The sequence below is a fragment of the Branchiostoma lanceolatum genome, chromosome 18 (genome assembly GCF_035083965.1).
Source record: "Branchiostoma lanceolatum isolate klBraLanc5 chromosome 18, klBraLanc5.hap2, whole genome shotgun sequence".
In the NCBI taxonomy this organism is placed as follows: Eukaryota; Metazoa; Chordata; class Leptocardii; order Amphioxiformes; family Branchiostomatidae; genus Branchiostoma; species Branchiostoma lanceolatum.
Window position 1 is genome coordinate 12,240,812 of NC_089739.1, and position 20,703 is coordinate 12,261,514.

The window sequence follows — 20,703 nt, forward strand, 5'->3', positions numbered from 1 at the left end:
AATCAAAAAGAGGTTGGGCGAAGCGTTAATGACGTTAGGTGAGTCACCAATCCGATGACTCAGGTTGCACCTGCCTAATTAACTTCTCCCAGTCTGCTTATTAGTTCCGCGGGGAAGATGATTACCCCTGGGGGTTCTTTATTAAGGTTAATGGGAACAGAAGTGTTTCATTTAAGCGTAGGTGTAGGTCTGCTTTTCCCAGGAGAAAATGAAAATTGTCTACGGAGAGCGAAGGAGGCGGTAGCTCTGTAGTGACTGCATCTCGTAGCGTCTATTATTATTATTAAAGAAGCTATCGATATATTCAAGCCCAAGCAATATTAGGGCAAGAAAATTGGATTTTGAAAGTCAATTTATGTAGTCATTTCTATACATTATTAGTTCAAATAACACTATGACAATGTACAGCGATGTCCATCATACAAAAATACGACGTCTTTGTGATGTGAGAACTATCTCACTGAAATCGTCGCCGGGTTTTTTGTAGTGCACGTTTTTGCGCGGTTTTAAAATGCTCAAAGTATGAAGTTATTACGAAAATGTGCTCAATTGTGTTGATAAATGTCACTATACCATTAAGATTTCAGCATCTTTTTTATTTCCATATTTTGGAATCCTAATATTGCGTTGGTTGCCTTTAATTACATCCTTCCTTGTTTTATTTTCTTTCTTTCGCTTTCGTTCTTAATGCATGTCTTCTCTTTCTATTTCGCCATTTTCCTTTCTTTGTTTTTCTTTCTTTCGTTAAGTCTTTCTCGGAAAAGTCAAGACAACTGCGTTTTCTTGTTGCTATGTACTTAAAAATTTTAGGCGCTTTGACCTACCAGTAATCCCATATGGTCTAGTGGTTAGGATTTGGCGCTCTCACCGCCAAGGCCCGGGTTCGATTCCCGGTGTGGGAAAACTTTTTTTTCACTAAAATTTCTACAGCAATATTCCAAACTGTTTCCTTACAGTTATACATCATGATAGACAAGGAATATAATTACAGAATCCATTTTTTCTCGTCCATCTTTTGAGATTAGTAAACGCTGAACAATTTCATGATACGATAAATATTTTCCTTTGGACCTACAGTCATATCAATTACATTCTTTATATTCCAGTTTGTGTACAACTTGAACAAGCTGCCGTTATATAAATACATCTAGATATTGGTCTTCCTTAGCCTTCTCCCCCTCTTTTTCCCTTCTTGCTTTCCTTCTCTTTCCTTTCTTTCTTTCCATTTGTCCTTCTTTTCAATACCTTTCTCTCTCTCTCTCTCTCCAGAAAGAAATATCTATTTGCGCCTTGGAAAGTCCGGAAATCAGACGACAGAGGGTAACTGCAGGAATCCCATATGGTCTAGTGGTTAGGATTTGGCGCTCTCACCGCCAAGGCCCGGGTTCGATTCCCGATGTGGGAAGCACATTTTTATTTTCTGCAGTGAAATTTAAAAAGAAGCAATTTCCTTTTTCAAACGTCATATTAGCTGCCTGGCTACCTGGCGTTGACACAGAACAACATTATTCTACCCTGCTGTGTTATGAAATTGCATGTGTTTTGATCTATATGATAATTCATACTTTGTCTCTTAGTTTGTGTTCATCGTAATTTTTTCATCAGGTCGTGTTTAAGATAACTCACTCGTTTTCCGTTACGCAGGCTGTTTGTAACAGAAACGGGTGGCTTGGGAAATTTCATGATCTTTCATGTCGTCCTATTATTGACTTGGCTGCTTTATAGCGCCCTCCAACGGATCTACCACGTATTGCAAATCAAAACCATCATCCACCTGTCCGTTCGGCTTGCCCCCCTCCCCTCAAAAAACTCTCTTCTAAGAGTTGAAGAAAAGCATGACCATGTATAGCGACGATAGGAAGGAAGTAGTGTGCATCTAGATAAGCGTTGGAGTAAATCACAACAATGCATAACGACGATATATGGCAGTGCACCTGTCGAAATAATTTCCTGCAGTGCTACAAACTTTCGCATGGAGCGCCCTTGCACGGTAAAAAAACCTCTCTTCTATTAAAGAGTTGAAGAAACGTGCACGACCATGTATAACGGCGATAGGAAGGAAGAAGTGTACACATCTACATCTAGATAAGTGTTGGAGTAAATAACAACAATGCATAACGGCGATATATAGCAGTGCACCTGTCGGAATAATTTCCTGCAGTGCTACAAAATTTCGCATGGAGCGCCCTTGCACGGCAAAACTTGTTTACATCCTATCACAATTTCAACAGGTGTTTCCATAAATGAGCTTAACGAAGAAATCACATTCAGACACCTGTTTCTAGCAGCATGCGCATACATACAACCTTCCTTTGGTGATGACAGTTGGAGCAAAACTAGGGGGATAGGACAAGATCTGACCGAGATAGCTTTCTTTTTTCAACGTTACGTTGGAGTCCCACAACTTCCTAGTGACCATCCTATCTTTCAAGAGACAGCGACTATCATTTTGACATTCTAAAAGAGGCTTAGAAGAGATTTCTGTCGTCTTTTGCCATGGCGGGAAAGAAGAGAGGAAAACGCGGTGGTGGGAAGAGGGGAAGCCGTCCTACATCGCCAACCGAGGACGGGGAAACGAAGTCAGGCTCTCCAAAAGTATGTGTTTCTCTTTTCTAAGTATTTCAGACGATATTCGACATGCTTTCACATTAATACGACATGCTGGTTTAGATACTTCGGTGAAAAATGTTTCCTCTTCTAATAACCTGTATACGTTTGTCTTTTCATTTCAGACGCCATTCGACATTGTCTTTTCTATGAAACATATGCACGGGGTATAACGTACGTCACGGGATGGCCAGACACATTCGGTGGTCGCAGAGATCTATCAGCCGCAACGCGCAGACACATTCGACGCGCCGCGGAAAAATCAGCCGTCCGCGCGGACCTATCAGCCGCAACGCGCAGACAAATTCGACGCCGCGCGGACCTATCAGCCCTTCGCGAGGAAAACTCAGCCGTGGGACAGCGCCATCAGGTGTCTCACTACTGCCTTCAGAGAGCGCTGGAAAGCCCGCGCCAAGGTAGGTCCTCCACAATTTCCTTCTCTAGCGTCATATAGAGACATCGACTGGTAATCTAACTAGGCCTATCAGGTGCCAGACTATCTTAGGGTCATCCGGAGCCAGAAATAATCGGCAGGTCTTCAAATTAAGTCGAGATATAGGGAGAACAGTTCTCAATCGGTGACACACCACATCGAAGTTGTCAAGGTAAACAGTGGCTAATGTCGTATTTTGGGCCATTAGAAGCAAAGACATCGGCGGTTTTGACGTCTTTTAGTGTGATTGGGTGTCCAGAACAACGTAACATACTCTGGAATTGATACAATATGCCCACAGAGCGAAAATCATGTGGTAGAAGTGATACCGCTATATGTCGCCCCCCTCCCCATTTTCCAGTAAAGTTACGGCCAATATCTTATGTAGTAGTATAGTAAGCATTAACAGGCAATAGTGTTTTTGTCGCCTCGATTGATTTTGGCGATATGCGGGGAATACCTTTTATCACTTTAAGGGATTATCCTCATCTAGATGATTCAACGAACATCTCATACGTTTCTCGCAAGATTGTTTACTATATTGTTACTACTATTACCCAGGTATAATGTGTCACTGCAAGTAATCAACCCTGACATTTTTCAGAAATGACTCGTCGACTCAGGTTGACACTACATCCGCGGAAAAGGTGTAGAAACAAAACAACGGGCACCTGGAAAGCAAACACGCGAAGTTGACGATGTATGGGTAACAGAAGATAACATTGGCATTGATGACAGCACTGCAGCAAGTCCCAGGCAGAAAGAGACACAACTCTCCTGGTCAACTCCTACTCGAGCTAGCGTCAACGACACTTTTTCTGGACTGTAGGCTTCTCTCCCTTTATACGAAAGGCACTAAGCAACGGAAATCATACAATGTACAACTGGAATATTCAAATAACTCCATATTTGCCGTAGAAATCTATATATTCATAGAGATATGTATTGAGTAGATATTGGATGAAGACTATACTTTGTCAGGTTGTTATATTCACAGATGTAGGTAATGGACCATCTCAGCGTTGCATAATTGTACTGACCATCCGTATTTCCTGAAATGTTAATCCAAAAATGACACACAAAATATAGTTATATATAACTAGATTTATTCTGGTTGTTTACAAAATATATATTTGCTGAATAGCAATACCATGATCTTGATCTTGTTATACATCACTTGGCAAATGACTATGTTGTAATCATATTGCACTGTAGCTTAATCTATTGCTATAGATTACAAATTAAAGTATTCTGATCGTTTATAAATATTGACTCTTGAAAAAAGAAGAACAAAGTCAAAACCAATCAAATACCGAGTCTCGGCGCCGTGATTTTCCCAACACTACAGATGAAAATATGTCACTGTACAGGTGCACTATACACAAGGTATACCTTCTTGTGAAACAACAAATATAATTATATGAACCAGAATTACTGCATGATTACACACAAGTTCTTCCTTTTTATGAAATCTGTGTTCACACTTGTAGCACTGACAAACGTCTTTACTCTGGGATTGTCATGGGTTCTGTGATGATGTTTCAGGACTTCTTATACTATGACTTAAAGGACTTTCCACGTTTGTCACAAAAATCCCAATCTGAGTGCACTATCATGTGCTTCTTCACTTGAACTCTTTCTGACAAACTGGGCACTCCTTGGATGATTCAACTTAGTGATCCTGAAAGTCTCTAGCATAAATAAAGTCTTTATTGCACAACCCACACTAAATTGCTGGTCCTTTATCAGCCCCATGGCAGCGACGCTTGTGTTCAGCTACTGAACCGCTGTTCGCTTAGCACTTGCAATGTGTACACAGACTGCACTGTAGTCCTGCGTGTGGGGGAGGAGACATCCTTTTCTACATCTTCAGCTGGCAAAACCACACCAGGTAGGTCATCAGACTCGTTGGACTCTTCCAAAGACACTGAACCCTCACTGGATCCACTGGTGCTGGTGTTTGAACGGGATCCACTGGTGCTGGTGTTTGAACGGGATCCACTGGTGCTGTTACTTGAAGACCAGGTACCCTGTCCCTCCCCAAGGCATGGCTTGTCAGGTGGTTCTTCATCTCCCTCCTGAAGGCTGGACTTGTAGGGTAGAACAGGTGGTTTTACATTTGTGGTCACATGCACAAACCTGTCCTACTCATCAAACTCCATGGCTGAAATGCAAATTCCAAAAATGAATGCCTTTGTCTGGATAAACATTGATGACTCTGCATCTTCATTGAAATGACCACAACAGTATCGCTTTTTATGGCTTTAATACTGCTATAAGAGCTAACATCGTTCTAGTACTTCTACACATGGTGGTTCGTACTGAAGGATGGGGGAGGGGGGCGTTATATAGCGGTATCACTTCTACCACATATTTTCGCTCTGTGGGCATATTATATCAATTCCAGAGTATGTTACGTTGTTCTGGACACCCAATCACACTAAAAGACGTCAAAACCGCCGATGTCTTTGCTTCTAATGGCCCAAAATACAGCATTAGCCACTGTTTACCTTGACAACTTCGATGTGGTGTGTCACCGATTGAGAACTGTTCTCCCTATATCTCGACTTAATTTGAAGACCTGCCGATTATTTCTGGCTCCGGATGACCCTAAGATAGTCTGGCACCTGATAGGCCTAGTTAGATTACCAGTCGATGTCTCTATATGACGCTAGAGAAGGAAATTGTGGAGGACCTACCTTGGCGCGGGCTTTCCAGCGCTCTCTGAAGGCAGTAGTGAGACACCTGATGGCGCTGTCCCACGGCTGAGTTTTCCTCGCGAAGGGCTGATAGGTCCGCGCGGCGTCGAATTTGTCTGCGCGTTGCGGCTGATAGGTCCGCGCGGACGGCTGATTTTTCCGCGGCGCGTCGAATGTGTCTGCGCGTTGCGGCTGATAGATCTCTGCGACCACCGAATGTGTCTGGCCATCCCGTGACGTACGTTATACCCCGTGATATGACATGTTGGGTTGCCTTGCATGCTCGTTTGAATACTTTCGAGGAAATATTAGAGATGAATGTTTCCTCCACTTAAAAGTGTTCAAATCTGAGCCACAAAAAAGCCGTATTCATGCTTGTTTCACCTTCGTTCATTTTAGAAAAAGAGTAGTCTCTACCAGACTAACCGCGTCGGCTATAGAGAGAACATTTGCCGGGGGACTTTGGCCATGGAGGATAACATTCCCATCCGCAGTTACAGGGCTGCAATATTGGACTCTATCTCCATAGCCGACGCCCTTCATACAGTTGACTCTATTTGGCCAATTTCTACTATTTTCCCAGCGACCCGAAGAGGCTGGTATGGCAGAGTCTAGAAAAAGAGAGCTATCATGAATATATTCGACTACACCGAAAAGAGAGGCAGAAATGCACGTGCTTTTGCTGTTGATAGGTATATAGAATAGCTTATTCATATCACAAATATCCCGTCATAGCAAGCAACTATACGTATCTGTCATTGTAAATAATCGGTTAAAAGAGATTTGAATGGGCTGGGGAATTATGGGAAGACCAGTTTTTCGCGCCAAAATATCTGAGTGAACATTTTAGAAACCACACACACGTAGTTCTTCTCAATTTAATCTCAATAACCATATTCCAATCCTACTCGGCATATAAATGATCCACTTAGACACATTCCACCAAACAAAACTTTCATATAAGGCTCTCAAAACCCGGATATTCAAAAGAAAAACTGCAACTCTCTGACGCAACATCTAACGTTATGAGCGCTGGAAAGCACTTCAAATGTTACACGGTGTATGACGTTGTGTAGGGGGAACTGCTTGTGGTCTGCAAAGGTCACGTCCTTATCAGCCAATGAACAGCCCGAAGTAGTAAGTGGTTCCGCGTAGTTTGTCACCAAGCCATCGAAAAATTCGTAAACCATGAAAGTTTGAGATCTCTCTTGGGAAGGAAATGGCCAGAGAATTCGAGAGGTTGGAAATATAACACGATTTTTGACGGGTTTTGTCCAGTAACCATGGTAACAAAGTACCAATCCCCGTATGAAAATTGCGTATATGCGATATATTGTAACAAATTCCACCACATATCAAATTAACGTTGATTTTGAATTTATGTTTAAATTATTATAACTGGTATCTATTTTTAATCATTATTCCCTAGCTGTACTGTAGAAATATAGATGACCAAAAATATTCGAGCGTTCTTGTACTGTCCTGTTTTGTAGATAAGATAGTCTTTCTATTTGAGCGTCTAATTCTTTTAAACATTTCTGTTGACTTGATTTGCACATTATGATATTCTTTCCTTTCTAACTTTTCCCTTCTTTTCTCTGAGTTCATATTTTCTTATCTGAAACTGAGCATTTGATTCAAAACATGAAGAAATGTGGCCTACGGTGAATGAGTTCACTTGTTGATTAGATGCACATAAAAACAACACATAGATTTGGCACGGAATTCTTTTCTTACCTTGGGCGCCTGTTTCTTGTTACGTGTGTGCCGTATGCCGCCTCAATCCTTCTCAGAGTCGGACCAGAAGTTCTCTTGACAACTTGTTTCGGCATCTTGGTCAAAAGATATTCCTTTGTATTAGCATTTTTCATTTCCGCCCCTCTCTAGCGCCAGCTAACAGTGTTTTGCTGGAGATGTGCATACTTGGACAGATTTGAGCGGATGGAATCTACCCCTGGGCACTCACTTGGGTTTTTCGATAGCGGGAATTTGAGCCATTCGGTAGTCGTTCAAACACTGAGGACGGGTTTTGAAGAGCTCTTGGTATTCAGAAAAGCGGTACAGGTCTTTAGAATATACTACAAACAACTTCACACCACCCACGACGGCACAATTGAGTGTTGAAATCATCTGTACTTTCGAGATGCACAACGCTTTACATTGTAATTTGTATGAGTATCCCAAATGTACTGTTATTAACGTTAGGGGTTATTGTATGTAAAGCATCAAAGTGATATCTTCAACTGAGCATTTTGCTTGGTTAAAACCTAACATTCACATATTCAATGGTGTTTGATAATGTTTTCCCCATCGTTAGTACTTCAGAGCATATATGATACGTGAAAATAACAAGTTAGATGACAAGCAAACACTTCATACCAAAATATTCCATATAACTTTCAATGGTTGAAACGACAGATCAGTTAATAGCGCCATCATGCGACTCGTAAACAAACTGCAGAATGTTACTTCATAATTCCCATAGTTCCACGCGCTCTCTTTTCACGAAATCAAGATGGCGGTAAGTAACTCGACGTGTTGGATCAATAAAAATCCGCTTCAATCCAGGCACTACAGGCCTTAAATATCACATCTAGATAATTTGTAAGATGCAATAAGTCCTAAACTATGATTTGGGGACGAAATCTGTTAGCGTATCTGCCAGATTGTCTAAAAAATAGCGACTTCCGTGTGGCATATTCACAGGATGGTTTTTCCCCAGCTAGTGTGATGTCCCGTCTTGCACGACGTTTTTACCTTCTTTGTAAAGTTTCTCCCTCGAAACTTACCCAAGAGACATACGCCTCTAAAATCTTGTTATTGCTACTTCGTTTTTTAACTGTTAGTGGCAAGAGAAAAAGTCAGAAAGTAAAAGAAAAATGTTGCTTTTCGCTGCGAGCTTTAAAAGTGGGAGGGGGGCACGTTGGTGTGTCCGTCATATGGACGAAAGGGTTTTACTTTGACCCACTGGAAAAATGAAATTACAAGCAGATTATAATGAACTACTTAGCACGATCTTGACGAAGACAGCGACAAATCATGATGTACTTAAGAACAAGACTAAATGAAACCTTCATACTAGTCTTAAATCTGTTCACACAAGTTTTAGATACTGAAAAAAAAATCAGTGTTAGTGAGCAGTACGTAAAAATTTGTTGTGTGAATGTGATGGACCTTTCCTAGAGGGTAGAAAAGATTCAATAGCAAAGAAATGTTCCTCAGCTGTAAGTGGTGTTACTGATGTAATATTGCCTGAAGTTGCGAGCTGTGTACCAGTACAGTACCACAGTGGTTTGTAAAAATCTATGCGATTCAAGGCTTGTATATTTCTGGGAAAAACTGTTATCAGTTGACACAGTCCAACGTTTTTGCTTTCAGTTGTACTTCATTGTACATTGGACATAATTTGGTGCTCTTGAGATGTACAAAAATGTTAAGATGTACATGTATTCAACATTATCATTAGTACTTAATAATTAGTAGCCATTACTTCGGCTTGAATCAAGTAAAGTTTAGAGTCAAGACTTCTTTTTTCAAGAAAAAATTGTGAGTAAAGAAAGCTTGCACTGTTTGTGAATACAAGAATTCAGGGTTGCATTAAAATTGATTAATGTTGGTTAAAACTGGAATGTTTTATAGTCTTTCGATAACTTGGAATACTTGTCTTTGTACGCCACCACAGATGAGGGACAGTAGTTCACTTACCGAATTGCTTGATGATGATGATGGAATGTCTTTATTCCCGCAGGAGAAGGAAGTTCGCCGCGAGAACCCGATGCGCGAGCTGCGTATCCGTAAGCTGTGTCTGAACATCTGTGTGGGGGAGAGCGGAGACAGACTGACCCGCGCCGCCAAGGTGCTGGAACAGCTGACCGGACAGACCCCTGTCTTCTCCAAAGGTACGCGGCTCGGAATTTAAAGACTTGAAGTACTGTAAATGCATTTAAGTTAGAAATTACATTAAGAAAATGGAGTGTTCGCGGTGGTTTTAAGTTCGGCGTTTGAAACAATAGTAACGCTACAGTCATAGGTGGGCAAAAAGTTTCGCGGTGATTTAAGTTCGCGCTGAAAGTTCACGATAACTGGAACATAAAACCACCGCGAACATTTCTGCATTTACAATATAGTTCTATTACATTGATGATGTAGAGAATAGAAAATGACAGCTTTTATCATTACCCGGTCATGTTAACAAAGTTAGATGTACTGTAAGTCTGGAAACTTTTGTGGTTGTTTGTGCATTTTTTTACGGTGACCTCTCGCCCTGTCCACTGTGAATTCATGACACCCTGAGTATGTCTTTGTGAGTTAAATGTTGACATGTGCTTTTAAAGATGTGATATTTTACTCACTCACTCACTCACTCACTATCCGGTTTAACTTCTTTATCTTTTTCAAAATTGTTCTAAATACATCTGTTGTTTAGGTAGTGCAGGGCCTTTCCAAAAGAGGGGAACAGGGGCACTACACCCCCATGAGTCTTAAACTGAGGTTTTGTTACATTGATATAGCAGAGAATGGAAATTTTCAGCTTGTATCCTTACCAGGGCTTTTTAACTTGGATGTACTGGTACATGTACTGTAATTCTAGAAACCTTTGTAGTGGTTTCATTTTTGCTGTTTTCACAGTGACCTCGGCACTTTAAATCCATTTATACTGTGCATATGTGTCTCCCTATATTGCTTGTGTTCAAAAGAATCGTTTCAAGAACAAATTTAAGACACTGCTAAAACCACCTTTTCCCTACTACCATGAAATAAAACCAAAGCGAAAGTCAATGAATGCACAACATTTTGCACAGAAGGAAGATTAAATGCAGACAAATTGCTTTCTTGTTCCTTTCCAGCCCGGTACACAGTGAGGTCTTTCGGCATCCGTAGAAACGAGAAGATCGCGGTTCACTGTACGGTGCGTGGCGCCAAGGCCGAGGAGATCTTGGAACGTGGGCTGAAGGTCAGTTGAGATCAAGGTCACACCTACTGGTTATAAACTCCATGTTCTCAACACCCCCTTACCCAAACCCAAACCCGTAGGTGTTTCAGAACATAGGGGGTGTTGGAATATAGGGCTGCCCCCCAACTACTGTATTAAAACCTTGTGGTCATCACTTTGCTTGCTTTGCCATATCATGTAGTCCTAGTTAACAATTGTGATGATTTTATATTGTTAAATTGTATGGAAACCTTTAAGTTGTAATGATAATCTATTAGTGTGTTGTAATCACTCTATACCAGCAATTATGCACAGGTGTATTTATCAGCATGTTTCAAAAGAAAAGCAACTTAAATTTAGGGGATAGGAAGCAATGGAAAAAGTATGATAAGTTGGTGTTTGTTTGAGAAGGGTATTGAAACATGCCGTGTATATGTATTATGTAAAAAAAGTATAGCAGTATGCAGGACGTTTTGAAAATCCAGTGTTTAACAAATCAACTTGTTAGTTACACTACCCATAAAAAGCTCAATTCAAGTCCTGTATGTTTATAGTCAACAGACATATATAGAAAATATATGTCTGTATATAGAGAGATGACTTACAAGTAAGTTTTGGTGCCTCCTTACAGGTGAAGGAATACGAGTTGCGGAAGAACAATTTCTCGGCCACCGGCAACTTCGGCTTCGGTATTGCCGAGCATATCGACTTGGGAATCAAGTACGACCCCAGCATTGGCATCTACGGTGAGTACTACACTGCCTGAATCTTGTTGGTCAGACAGTTCTCCCTGTACTACTAACATTAGTTCAGCTCAATGAACAGATAAGGGGGCACACCCCAGTTTATTTTAAGTCTCAATTCGACGTTCCACACTCTCAAGTCTAGAGACCATCTCTTCCAGGAAATACTTCTGAGCCAAAACAACTGTGTATGGGAATGAAGGATATCCCTCTAGCTAAAGGAGCAACTGAGTTTAACTTTCTTCAACCGCTCCAATTTTAGTAAATGTTAGGGGATAATCCCGTCAAAAATGATGCACAAAATTGGGCATTTTCGCATGGAATCAAACCCATCACCTATAGTTAAGTCCAAAAAATGACTGATATTGTTAGAAAGAGGAAACTCTAAGGTATAATCATTCAAGCAAATTTTTCATGTATCAATGAACAGAGGAGCTATTCTTCCACTGGTCGTGACAAACAAGACAGACGCCATTAACAGGTTCAGTTTACATGGGAGATTCCCGTAGCTCTTTTCGACAAGCACAATGAACAGTGGACCACGGCTTAACGTCCTGTCCTAAGGACTGTGACCTTTTTCCGTAGCGTATATGTCGGGTGAGCAACACAGCCGGGATTCGAACTCACAACCTTTTGTTCCAGAGGCAGGGTCACTAACCACTGGACGACATGATACGAAACGTAAAATGTTTGTACATCTTTTCCAAACAAAGTGTTTGTTTATTTATTTGTTTGTTTACCGCAGGGATGGACTTCTACGTGGTGCTCGGCCGGCCAGGGTTCAACGTGAGCTGTAAGAAGCACAAGTCTGGCAGGGTTGGTTTCAAACACCGCATCACCAAGGAAGACTCCATGCGCTGGTTCCAACAGAAGGTTAGTATGAACTTTGATTTTTTCATCAGAACCTCAAATTGGCCTGCAGGCCACGGGCCAGTCTTAGGGTCTCACACGCCAGTTAGGCCATTTCATACTAATCATAGGAAATAACGTTAAAACACAAACCTTTCATGGCCGTAATTCCAATAAAAACATGGAGTTATCGGAGATGTTTTACTTTCTATTGCAAGCACACACGATCTTTAGTTTAGACAACGAAAAATTTGTCACCAAAATATAACCTAGGGAGCGATCTGTAATGGCATTTAAAACTGCCGTTACCTGCCAGCCGCAAGAGGCTTTCTGGTGCCGAGAGAGCCCGACCGTAGTACTCAGGTCAAAATAGCGTGTACGTCCGGCAATCGCTTGGATGCCGAAACTTTCCTGCCTTATCCTGTCAGAGATGAACAAGCTTTCATCTCAAATGCTTCTTATATCAGGTGGGATCGATCAAAGGCAAATTATCATCGACTTAAACACCTGACTTTGGGGCCCAATTATTTTTTTAGCCCGCACTCTTTTGGCATCTACACGCGGAGTAATTCAGGCATGAGACCTTAGAGTGCAATAAGGCCTAATGAAATTTATGTTGTGTTCCAATTTTCTGTAAAAAATTATGGTCTGGAAGTAAAGATTGTCTTCTTTTTCCATATAAATTTCAGTTGAAGTGATCCAACAAAGAATTTTAACCCTGTAAAACTGAAATGCGTATTTTCAACATTTTATTTTGATTATACAGATATGCAATTGTACAAGGACAGGCAAATAGATAAACTGAACAAAGATGTACAATGTTTACTTTTTTCTTTGTTGGAATTTTATGTCCAGCCAAAAAAGGGATAAGGTCAGCAGGTTTTGGCTAGGGTTGGTCATGTAATCGGAAATAACGAATCTAAGAACCAAAAATTTAAATTGGCCTGGCCTAAGCCCAACATTTTACGTGCACTATAAAGTTACAGGTCACTTAGAGAACATCAGGGTATCTTTAATTTTATTGTTTGTACAGGACATGTAGTTTCCGAGGTATTTGTATTCAAAAAGGTGTCTGCTTCTTTCTGAAAAAACTTGACATATCTACTGTTTGTAGTCTAATTTTTAAAGATTTGTTTGAAAATTAAACCTGTTCTTCTTTCTTTTTCTGTTGCAGTATGACGGCATCCTGCTCCCAGGGAAGTAAGCCCCCCATCGGAGAAGGACGTTCTGTCGTATTGTCTGTAGACTTGTGTAATAAACCAAACTTCTATCTACACAACATTGGTGGATTCTTTGTGTACAAGTATCTCTTATGTTGTATGTGAAAATGTGAGTTGAGCAAGTGTGAATGAGTGTGTGTGTGCGCGTGTGTTTGTGTTAGTGTGTGTGTGTCAGCAAGTGTGATGGATTTATTGGAAAATTTCTGTCATTGGGCAACTCAAGGTATCACACACATTTAACATCAACTGCACACGGAAAGTAATGCTAACTTACATGCTTCTGTCATAATAGGGGGAGGTACTATTTCAAAAGTGCAGTTTTTGCTGAAATACGCACCTAGAAATACGGAGACGGTCTATCTGAATATGAAAATGTAAAAAAAATTGGGTAATTGTTTTCAATATTAACCCCCCTGTACATACCCCCAGAAGTTTGTACCGTAACTATATACTAAAGTATTAAAAGGTAATATGCAAACATACTAGTAATTAATCCCTAAAAGTATTAGCACATTGAGGTCAAAAGACATTACAGTGAGTATCAGAACTCCAAATCTATTCTCCACACAGAATAGACCCCTATTGCAAAAATGGACTATTCCCATTACAACATGTGCAAACTTAAGGTATGTACAGGGGGGTTAGAGTCCAATGATTGCCCAAATTTTGGTACGTCTGTGCCTAGATAGACCATCTCCATATTTTGAATTGCGTATTTTACAAAGTTGGTAATACCCCTCTAGTCATAACGCAATGAGATTCTCTGCTTTAATCCAAAGACTGTTGCAGTCGAGCTGCAGAAACACTTGTAGAAGGCAGATTGACATTTCAGAAGCTATTTGCAGGGGCAGAATCTTGCAAGGTATTGTCCGTATAATTGTGAAGGAAGGAATGTAGAACTTTTGCAACACACTTTTCCAACCATTCGTTCTTAACATCTGAAATTCAACACCGTTCGCTCGTATTCAAGATTGACACAATGAACAAAGACAACAGTGCAAGTTCAACCATTTATTCTATGCAGTATCAGTTTCGTAGAAGCCACTTCAAAGACAAAATCCTGACTAACAATGCCACTTGTAAAACTATCGCTCAAGTCATCAACAGAAAGAATACATTGTATCATCTAATTGGGACTCATGCATTGGCTTTTGCCCTAAGAGTCCATCTTGAAACCTGTACCTAACAAAATGGAATAATCTTAAATGATTTTAAGCTGCTCAATGTTCCAACCAGAACACTAATTAAGTTCAAGTAATATCGATGCAAATCAAAGTTGGTTGTAATTAAAATTTTGAGTATACATAAATGTATGGTTTGCTCACATTGTCTAGATATAAGTGGCCTCCTTCAGTAAATATTGACTATGGTAAAAATAAAAATCCTAATTGATGTCAGCCGTACAGCATCTGCTATGACTAAACAGTCCTATATGAGAATTGACAGTCGATGATCTTTTCTGTATAGATACTCAAATAATTATAAATCAGATCAATACATGCAAAACAAGGGTGCACTATAACTAGATCATTTAGTATATTACATAACATAGAACAGCATTATACAACATGCAGTGGTTAAGTTGGTTAATATGCTTGAATAAAAACATCATCTAATTTTATGAGCAAAGATAAATGTATTTATATCCTTAACATTCATAGAGTGTGTCTCAAGTTCTGACATAATCAATTTCACTTTCTGAAGCTTCTGAAATAACTAAATCTAGTTAACATCCACATGCTCACTACTTTGTATTTGTAACATTACTAGCCAAACGTCTTTACTACATGTACCTCTGCAATTTATCAAAGATTCTTGGTTAGTTAATTCATAAGCCAAAATGCAAACGTTTTTGATAAAATTCTGTTTGCTCCAACGTCGAGTACAAAGAACAAAAAGCCCTCAGTCAGCGCTTTACAGTCAAGGCATAATCAAACAGATCGCTGGCGCACTCCTGCATACGTGAAATCAATACATCCAGGACTTCCAACATTCTTTCTTGGTTAGATGAAGCATTAAAAGCAGCTCCAATTATAGGAATGGAAAATGTCACGAAAAACTCGCCGAAACTGGTCTCTAAGCCTAGCTCTCTACAAATGTCATTCACAACTGCCAATGCCTCATGCCTATTGAGATCTTCTGCCCCGGCCATCAATCTGGTCGACACGAACTCCTTGAGATCATGCGGACTCTTCTTGGTCATCTTGGCCAGTTGTTCCACTGCATCTTCTGTCAGGTCAAAGGCCTCTTTGTAGTTTTCATACGCCGAAGAAAGGGCACCTGTAATAGGTGAGATGATAACTTAATCTGACCGAGCAAATAGCAACTTTTATTCCTGATATAGTGTGCACACGTTCATGGCACTATGTCATGATAAACATATATAACAGAATAAACAAAAAGTTTTACTCTATAATAAGAACGCTATTCAGAAAATGACACAGCTCCATCATTCTACCGGTACGTTGTGGCCGATTGAGAATCTGAAGTACTTTTTTTCCAGGAATCAAACGAGTTCAACACAATTGCATTAATTTCTTCTGCATTTGTTTTAAAAAATTATCAACTTCAAACAGCACCTTTTGGTACGATTTACAAGGGATATTTGGTGTTTTTTGGCGACACCTCAGGAGCGAGCCAAATTGGTATATATTGTGTGCAGTTTGTAAGAATTCTAGGTATTGCACAGGAATGTGAAATCCCACGGGACGATAACTCAAGAATGCCTGGATGTATTGTCTTCATGTTTTGTAGTTGGGTAGGTCTGTGTGAGACCTTGAAATAATTGGGGTTTGGGCCCCCTAGCGCCTTTTACGCTACTGCAGGGGAACTTTCGCTTTTCAAATCTTGTGTTCTGAACATGCTATTGTCATGGTATTTTAGTGATTGATAGCTCTTTGTTGGGAAAATAGGTCCTGTAGATTTGGACCCCCTAGCGGCTTTTTGTGGAACTGCAGGAGCTGATTTGGTCTCAAACTTTGAAAGAATGTAACGCAAGAAGGGGCTGACGGATCGTCAAAATTTTTGGTGTGTAGATAGCTTAAGTCATGAATTACATAATCATATGCCAATTATGCAAATCCATATCTGATATGCATAATTAATAAGGAAAGTTTATAAAGTAGCTGCATTTCAAGATAGGACTCTCAAACACATGAAATGTGTAACTGAGAAAGAGATAAATATCGATAGATATCAATTATGAAAATCTCTACTTCATTTGCATAATCAATGACAAAATACTATAAATCCATAGTGGTAAATGATGGGGATTTCAATCTTGCACCATTTGGAAGTTAGTAAATGTGGCCAGTATTACACACAAATCTTGCTTGAGGGCCTCATTTACATAATTTATGAGGAAATGGTACGATATCCTCCTTTGTGAAAACAAGACTTTCATACATTGGACAACTTGTTTTATTTGGGTAGAGAATGTGATCAACTGTTATGATTATGCGAGGTCCTTATTTGCATGTGGGCTAAAAAACGGAAACATTAACAGAGACCATCGTCGCCATGGCAACATCATTTTTTGTTGCCAATCTTGTTTTAAATGCTAAGATTAATGAATATTTATTGTCACCTACGCCAAACAGCAACAGCGCCAACAAAAGGAACGTAGGTTCCTCTAGTTGCTGTCAAGGCGATGAATTCCATCTGGCTCCGGAGCACGTCTCCCCTTTCCTTGATGGTGTTCTTGGAGAAGTCGCGGCAGGTGTTGATGACCACCATCTTCTGTAAAGCACCCAAACCGTCGAACATCGTCTTCTTGAACTTCGGGATGTCCCAAGATCCCTTTAGCACGTACTCAAGGTGACAGCTGATGATGAAGACATCCCTGGATCTTACTTCACCTTCCCATCCCGCCACCTTCAGGACGTCTATGTAGTCCTCGCGGAGCTCCTCCATCAAGTTGGCCACCGCTTCTGTTTCTTTCTTTCCTTCAAAATATTCGGGATCGTCGTTCTTCTTGTCCGCCAAATCTTTGTCAAACTGAGACCTGACGAACAGCACCGTTTTGTTCATGTCCCGGGCCTTCATGCCGATCTGCACGGCGTTGTGCTGGATACGACCGCTGCTGAAGACCAGGAAGAGGTGGCATGCCTCCATCTTCTCCCCAAACTCGATGAGATACTGTTCGATGTTGAAGTCGCTCTTGTCTGAGGTTCCCTTCTTCAGGAATACACCAGGAAAGTCGACGAAGACAATGCCAGGGCGCTTTGGATGGGGATACTCGGTGGCTTCAGATGTAGTATGACCAAGGCCGGTCTTCGCTGCACCCTTCTGCTTTGGCTTCAGCTCGCGGATGGAGTTGATGAAAGTGCTCTTCCCTGCTCCAGGATCGCCCACGATGCCTACTTTCACTTTCACTTCCTTCCAAGCCTCAATGTTTTTAGTTGCGTACTCTTGGATCTTCTTCAGCATCTCTGTTTTAGCACCGCCAGGAGCGGATGCCAAGCTTTCCAATATTTTCTGTTGCTCTTCGTCTAGTTCTCCATTGATCTCCCTAGTGATTGACGAAGCAATGAATAATCACAAAAATGATTAAATATGATACACTATACACAAACACGCACACACGCACACACACACACACACACACTCACACTCACACACACAAACAACCACAAAAATACATACACATAAACACACACTCGTACAAACCATCATCACCTCGTACAAACACACGCACGCACACACACACGCACAGAGATGCACAAACACACACACACTAATACACACCCACAGATACACACACTCATATCATAAGCACACACAAACGCACATATACACACACTGACAAACTAACTAACACACACACTCATCCGCCCCCCTCACACACACACACATACACAGAGAGATACACACAGATACGCAAAGAGATGCACAAGCACAAACACACGCGCGCACACACACACACACACTGACAAACTAATGACACACACTCATACCCCCCCTCAACACACACACACACACACACACACACACACACACACACACACACGAGGGCATTTGCTTACACTACTGGATCCTCCTCGAGACTCGCCATTGCTGATGATAGTTAAACTTCCTAGTTGCGCAACGACCTAAAGTACAAATTAAAAATTTTATTAGCGTCATTGGCAAAGTCGAGAGTGGATCATGAGGTGGCACATTCAAGGGGCTGTTGTAAAACATGGCTATGATTTTCACTCTGCTGTTCTTGGCCTTTTTCACTCAAATTTCCAGAGGACAGGTGTTCTGTTAAATTGACATAACTTACAAGAAGAAGAATCATGTACGACAGGTCTATGTTGGCTCTACAGCATATCATGTCATATCCCATATCGTGGCGTCGCGTTGGTGTAGTGGCAGGGCAAAGTAGGGAATAATTGGCCAGGAGAGACAAAGGCCAAGAACTGAAACTGCCCAACGGGACAATATCGACACATGGAAGAGTCTAGTCGTTTTCCAAAAATGCTATAGCAACACATGTACAGCGTTAGATATTAAAACTCAGTGTTATTATCTTCACCACTAATGTGATTGCTTCTTTTGTTCCCACACCCACCCTATTCAACATATTATGAAAATGAAAAATGAATAATTGATGCCGCTCAGTACAACCCACTGCTGTCAGATGGCTTCTCGTCAGTTCGTCTGGAAACCCATAATGTGTCTGTGTCTATATGTAGCCGGTATAACCGCCATTCGGCGTACACACCAGCTTTGCAGGCACGCGGCCGGCACGACAGGGGCTGGTTATATTACACTGAACAGCCTGTCACATTCAACTTTTGCACATACATCTGTCTGCAATCGTTTTTAAAGCTATCCAGCGAATATGCCTCTACTGTACTTGGTGATAAAGAATTCTACCCTACGATAGTTGTAGAAAATACGAAACACATCAATCCTAGGTTGATAACTTTGGTACTTGGCCTTTTTTGGAGCTGGTACTGTACTAGATACTTGTTAGTCGTCACGTCTACCAGTGGGGCGGGTAGCCGTCTCAAATGAACAGGCCTATGCGTCCAAAGTGAATACTTTAACAGCGTAAATTGGGATGTTTTCATGTTCACATAGGTAGTTACCATTACTAGGCTTACCTGGCGTTGACAGTGAATGCCACTTTCGTCCTGCGAATAAGCCCTTGTCATGTTAAAAAAAAGCACTAACTTTATGAAAGACGGTAAACGTAGTTTTTGATCACTTCAGCAACTCCTAAAGATACTGACCTTTTCTAGACAAAAGATAGTCGCCTGCTGGTGGATCACTGTCGGCTGCAGCCGCCTCACACCGTGACCTCAACGGTAACAAAGGATCTGAAGTGTGACTTGTGTTGATCACCATATATGGAACCAACTACTGTATTTGGAGTTGTGACGTAGTCATATGTTACGTATGTTACAAATAACATGTTGTTTTAAATTGGCATTGTGACGTAGTTTCGAACACGTGACTTTGCTTAGAATGATACCTGTACGTGAGGTTGCCACCCAAATGTACTAAAGCTGGGTAGGTGATTCAAGTGTGTTTAATTTTGTTCAAGATCCTTATATCTGGAAACATGTCAGTGGTCTCTTTTAGTGTCTGTCCAGACTTGTCATATCTAGTGGGTTTTCACATTAAGACTTATTATATCCAGTGGTTTTTTTTTCTATTCTCTCAAAGATTTATTTGAAAATTAAACATGTTCCTTCTTTTTCCGTTCCAGTATGATGGCATCCTGCTCCCAGGGAAGTAAGCCCCCCCCCCCCCCCCCCCCCAGCGGACAAGGACGTTTTGTCGTATTGTCTGTAGACTCGTGTATTAAACCAAACTTCTGTATACACAACATTGGTGCATCCTTTGTGTATCTTTTGTGTTGTATGTGAAAATGTGAGTTGAGCAAGTGTGAAAGAGTGAGTGTATGTTTGTGTGAGCAAGGGTGTGTTTGTATGTGTGAGCAAGTGTGTGTGTGTGAGCATTTGTGAGGGAGTTAATAGGAAGTTTCCTTATCATTATGCAACTAATGAATTATGTAACTCTACTCTTTTCATTCATATCCACACATTTAACATTAACTGCCCACGGAAAATAATCTTGACCTACAATACTACATGCTTCTGTCATAACGCAACAAGATTTGCTGGTTTGATCCAAAGACTGCTGCAGTCGAGCTTGTGACATTGCTGAAGGTATTTGTGGGGGCAGCATCTTGCAAGGTATTGTCCTTATAATTGTGAAGGGATAT

At 40.9% G+C, this 20,703-nt stretch overlaps 1 protein-coding gene, 1 long non-coding RNA gene and 2 other non-coding genes across 6 annotated transcripts; all 4 read left to right on the forward strand.

The window, feature by feature from the left end:
- Positions 1-830: 830 nt before the first annotated feature.
- Trnae-cuc (transfer RNA glutamic acid (anticodon CUC)) lies at positions 831-902 on the forward strand. The gene has a single exon. It is a non-coding gene; the product is annotated as a tRNA-Glu (tRNA).
- Positions 903-1,333: 431 nt separating this feature from the next.
- Trnae-cuc (transfer RNA glutamic acid (anticodon CUC)) lies at positions 1,334-1,405 on the forward strand. The gene has a single exon. It is a non-coding gene; the product is annotated as a tRNA-Glu (tRNA).
- A 922-nt stretch (positions 1,406-2,327) lies between these two features.
- Positions 2,328-20,224, forward strand: LOC136424766 (large ribosomal subunit protein uL5). 3 transcript variants are annotated; one of them, XM_066413418.1, is made up of 6 exons: positions 2,328-2,595; positions 9,488-9,638; positions 10,587-10,693; positions 11,304-11,418; positions 12,161-12,288; positions 20,185-20,224. In XM_066413418.1, the coding sequence occupies exons 1-6, from the start codon at positions 2,497-2,499 to the stop codon at positions 20,212-20,214; spliced, it is 630 nt and encodes a 209-aa protein (XP_066269515.1). In that variant the 5' UTR covers positions 2,328-2,496; the 3' UTR covers positions 20,215-20,224. The 3 variants fall into 3 exon arrangements, with proteins under 3 accessions (XP_066269515.1, XP_066269513.1, XP_066269516.1); XM_066413416.1 differs by lacking the exon at positions 20,185-20,224 and adding an exon at positions 13,439-13,543 and having other exon boundaries at positions 2,329-2,595; XM_066413419.1 differs by lacking the exons at positions 2,328-2,595; positions 20,185-20,224 and adding exons at positions 8,171-8,260; positions 13,439-13,543.
- Positions 2,908-4,350, forward strand: LOC136424783 (uncharacterized). The gene is made up of 2 exons (XR_010753918.1): positions 2,908-3,023; positions 3,645-4,350. It is a non-coding gene; the product is annotated as an uncharacterized lncRNA (long non-coding RNA).
- Positions 20,225-20,703: the final 479 nt, after the last annotated feature.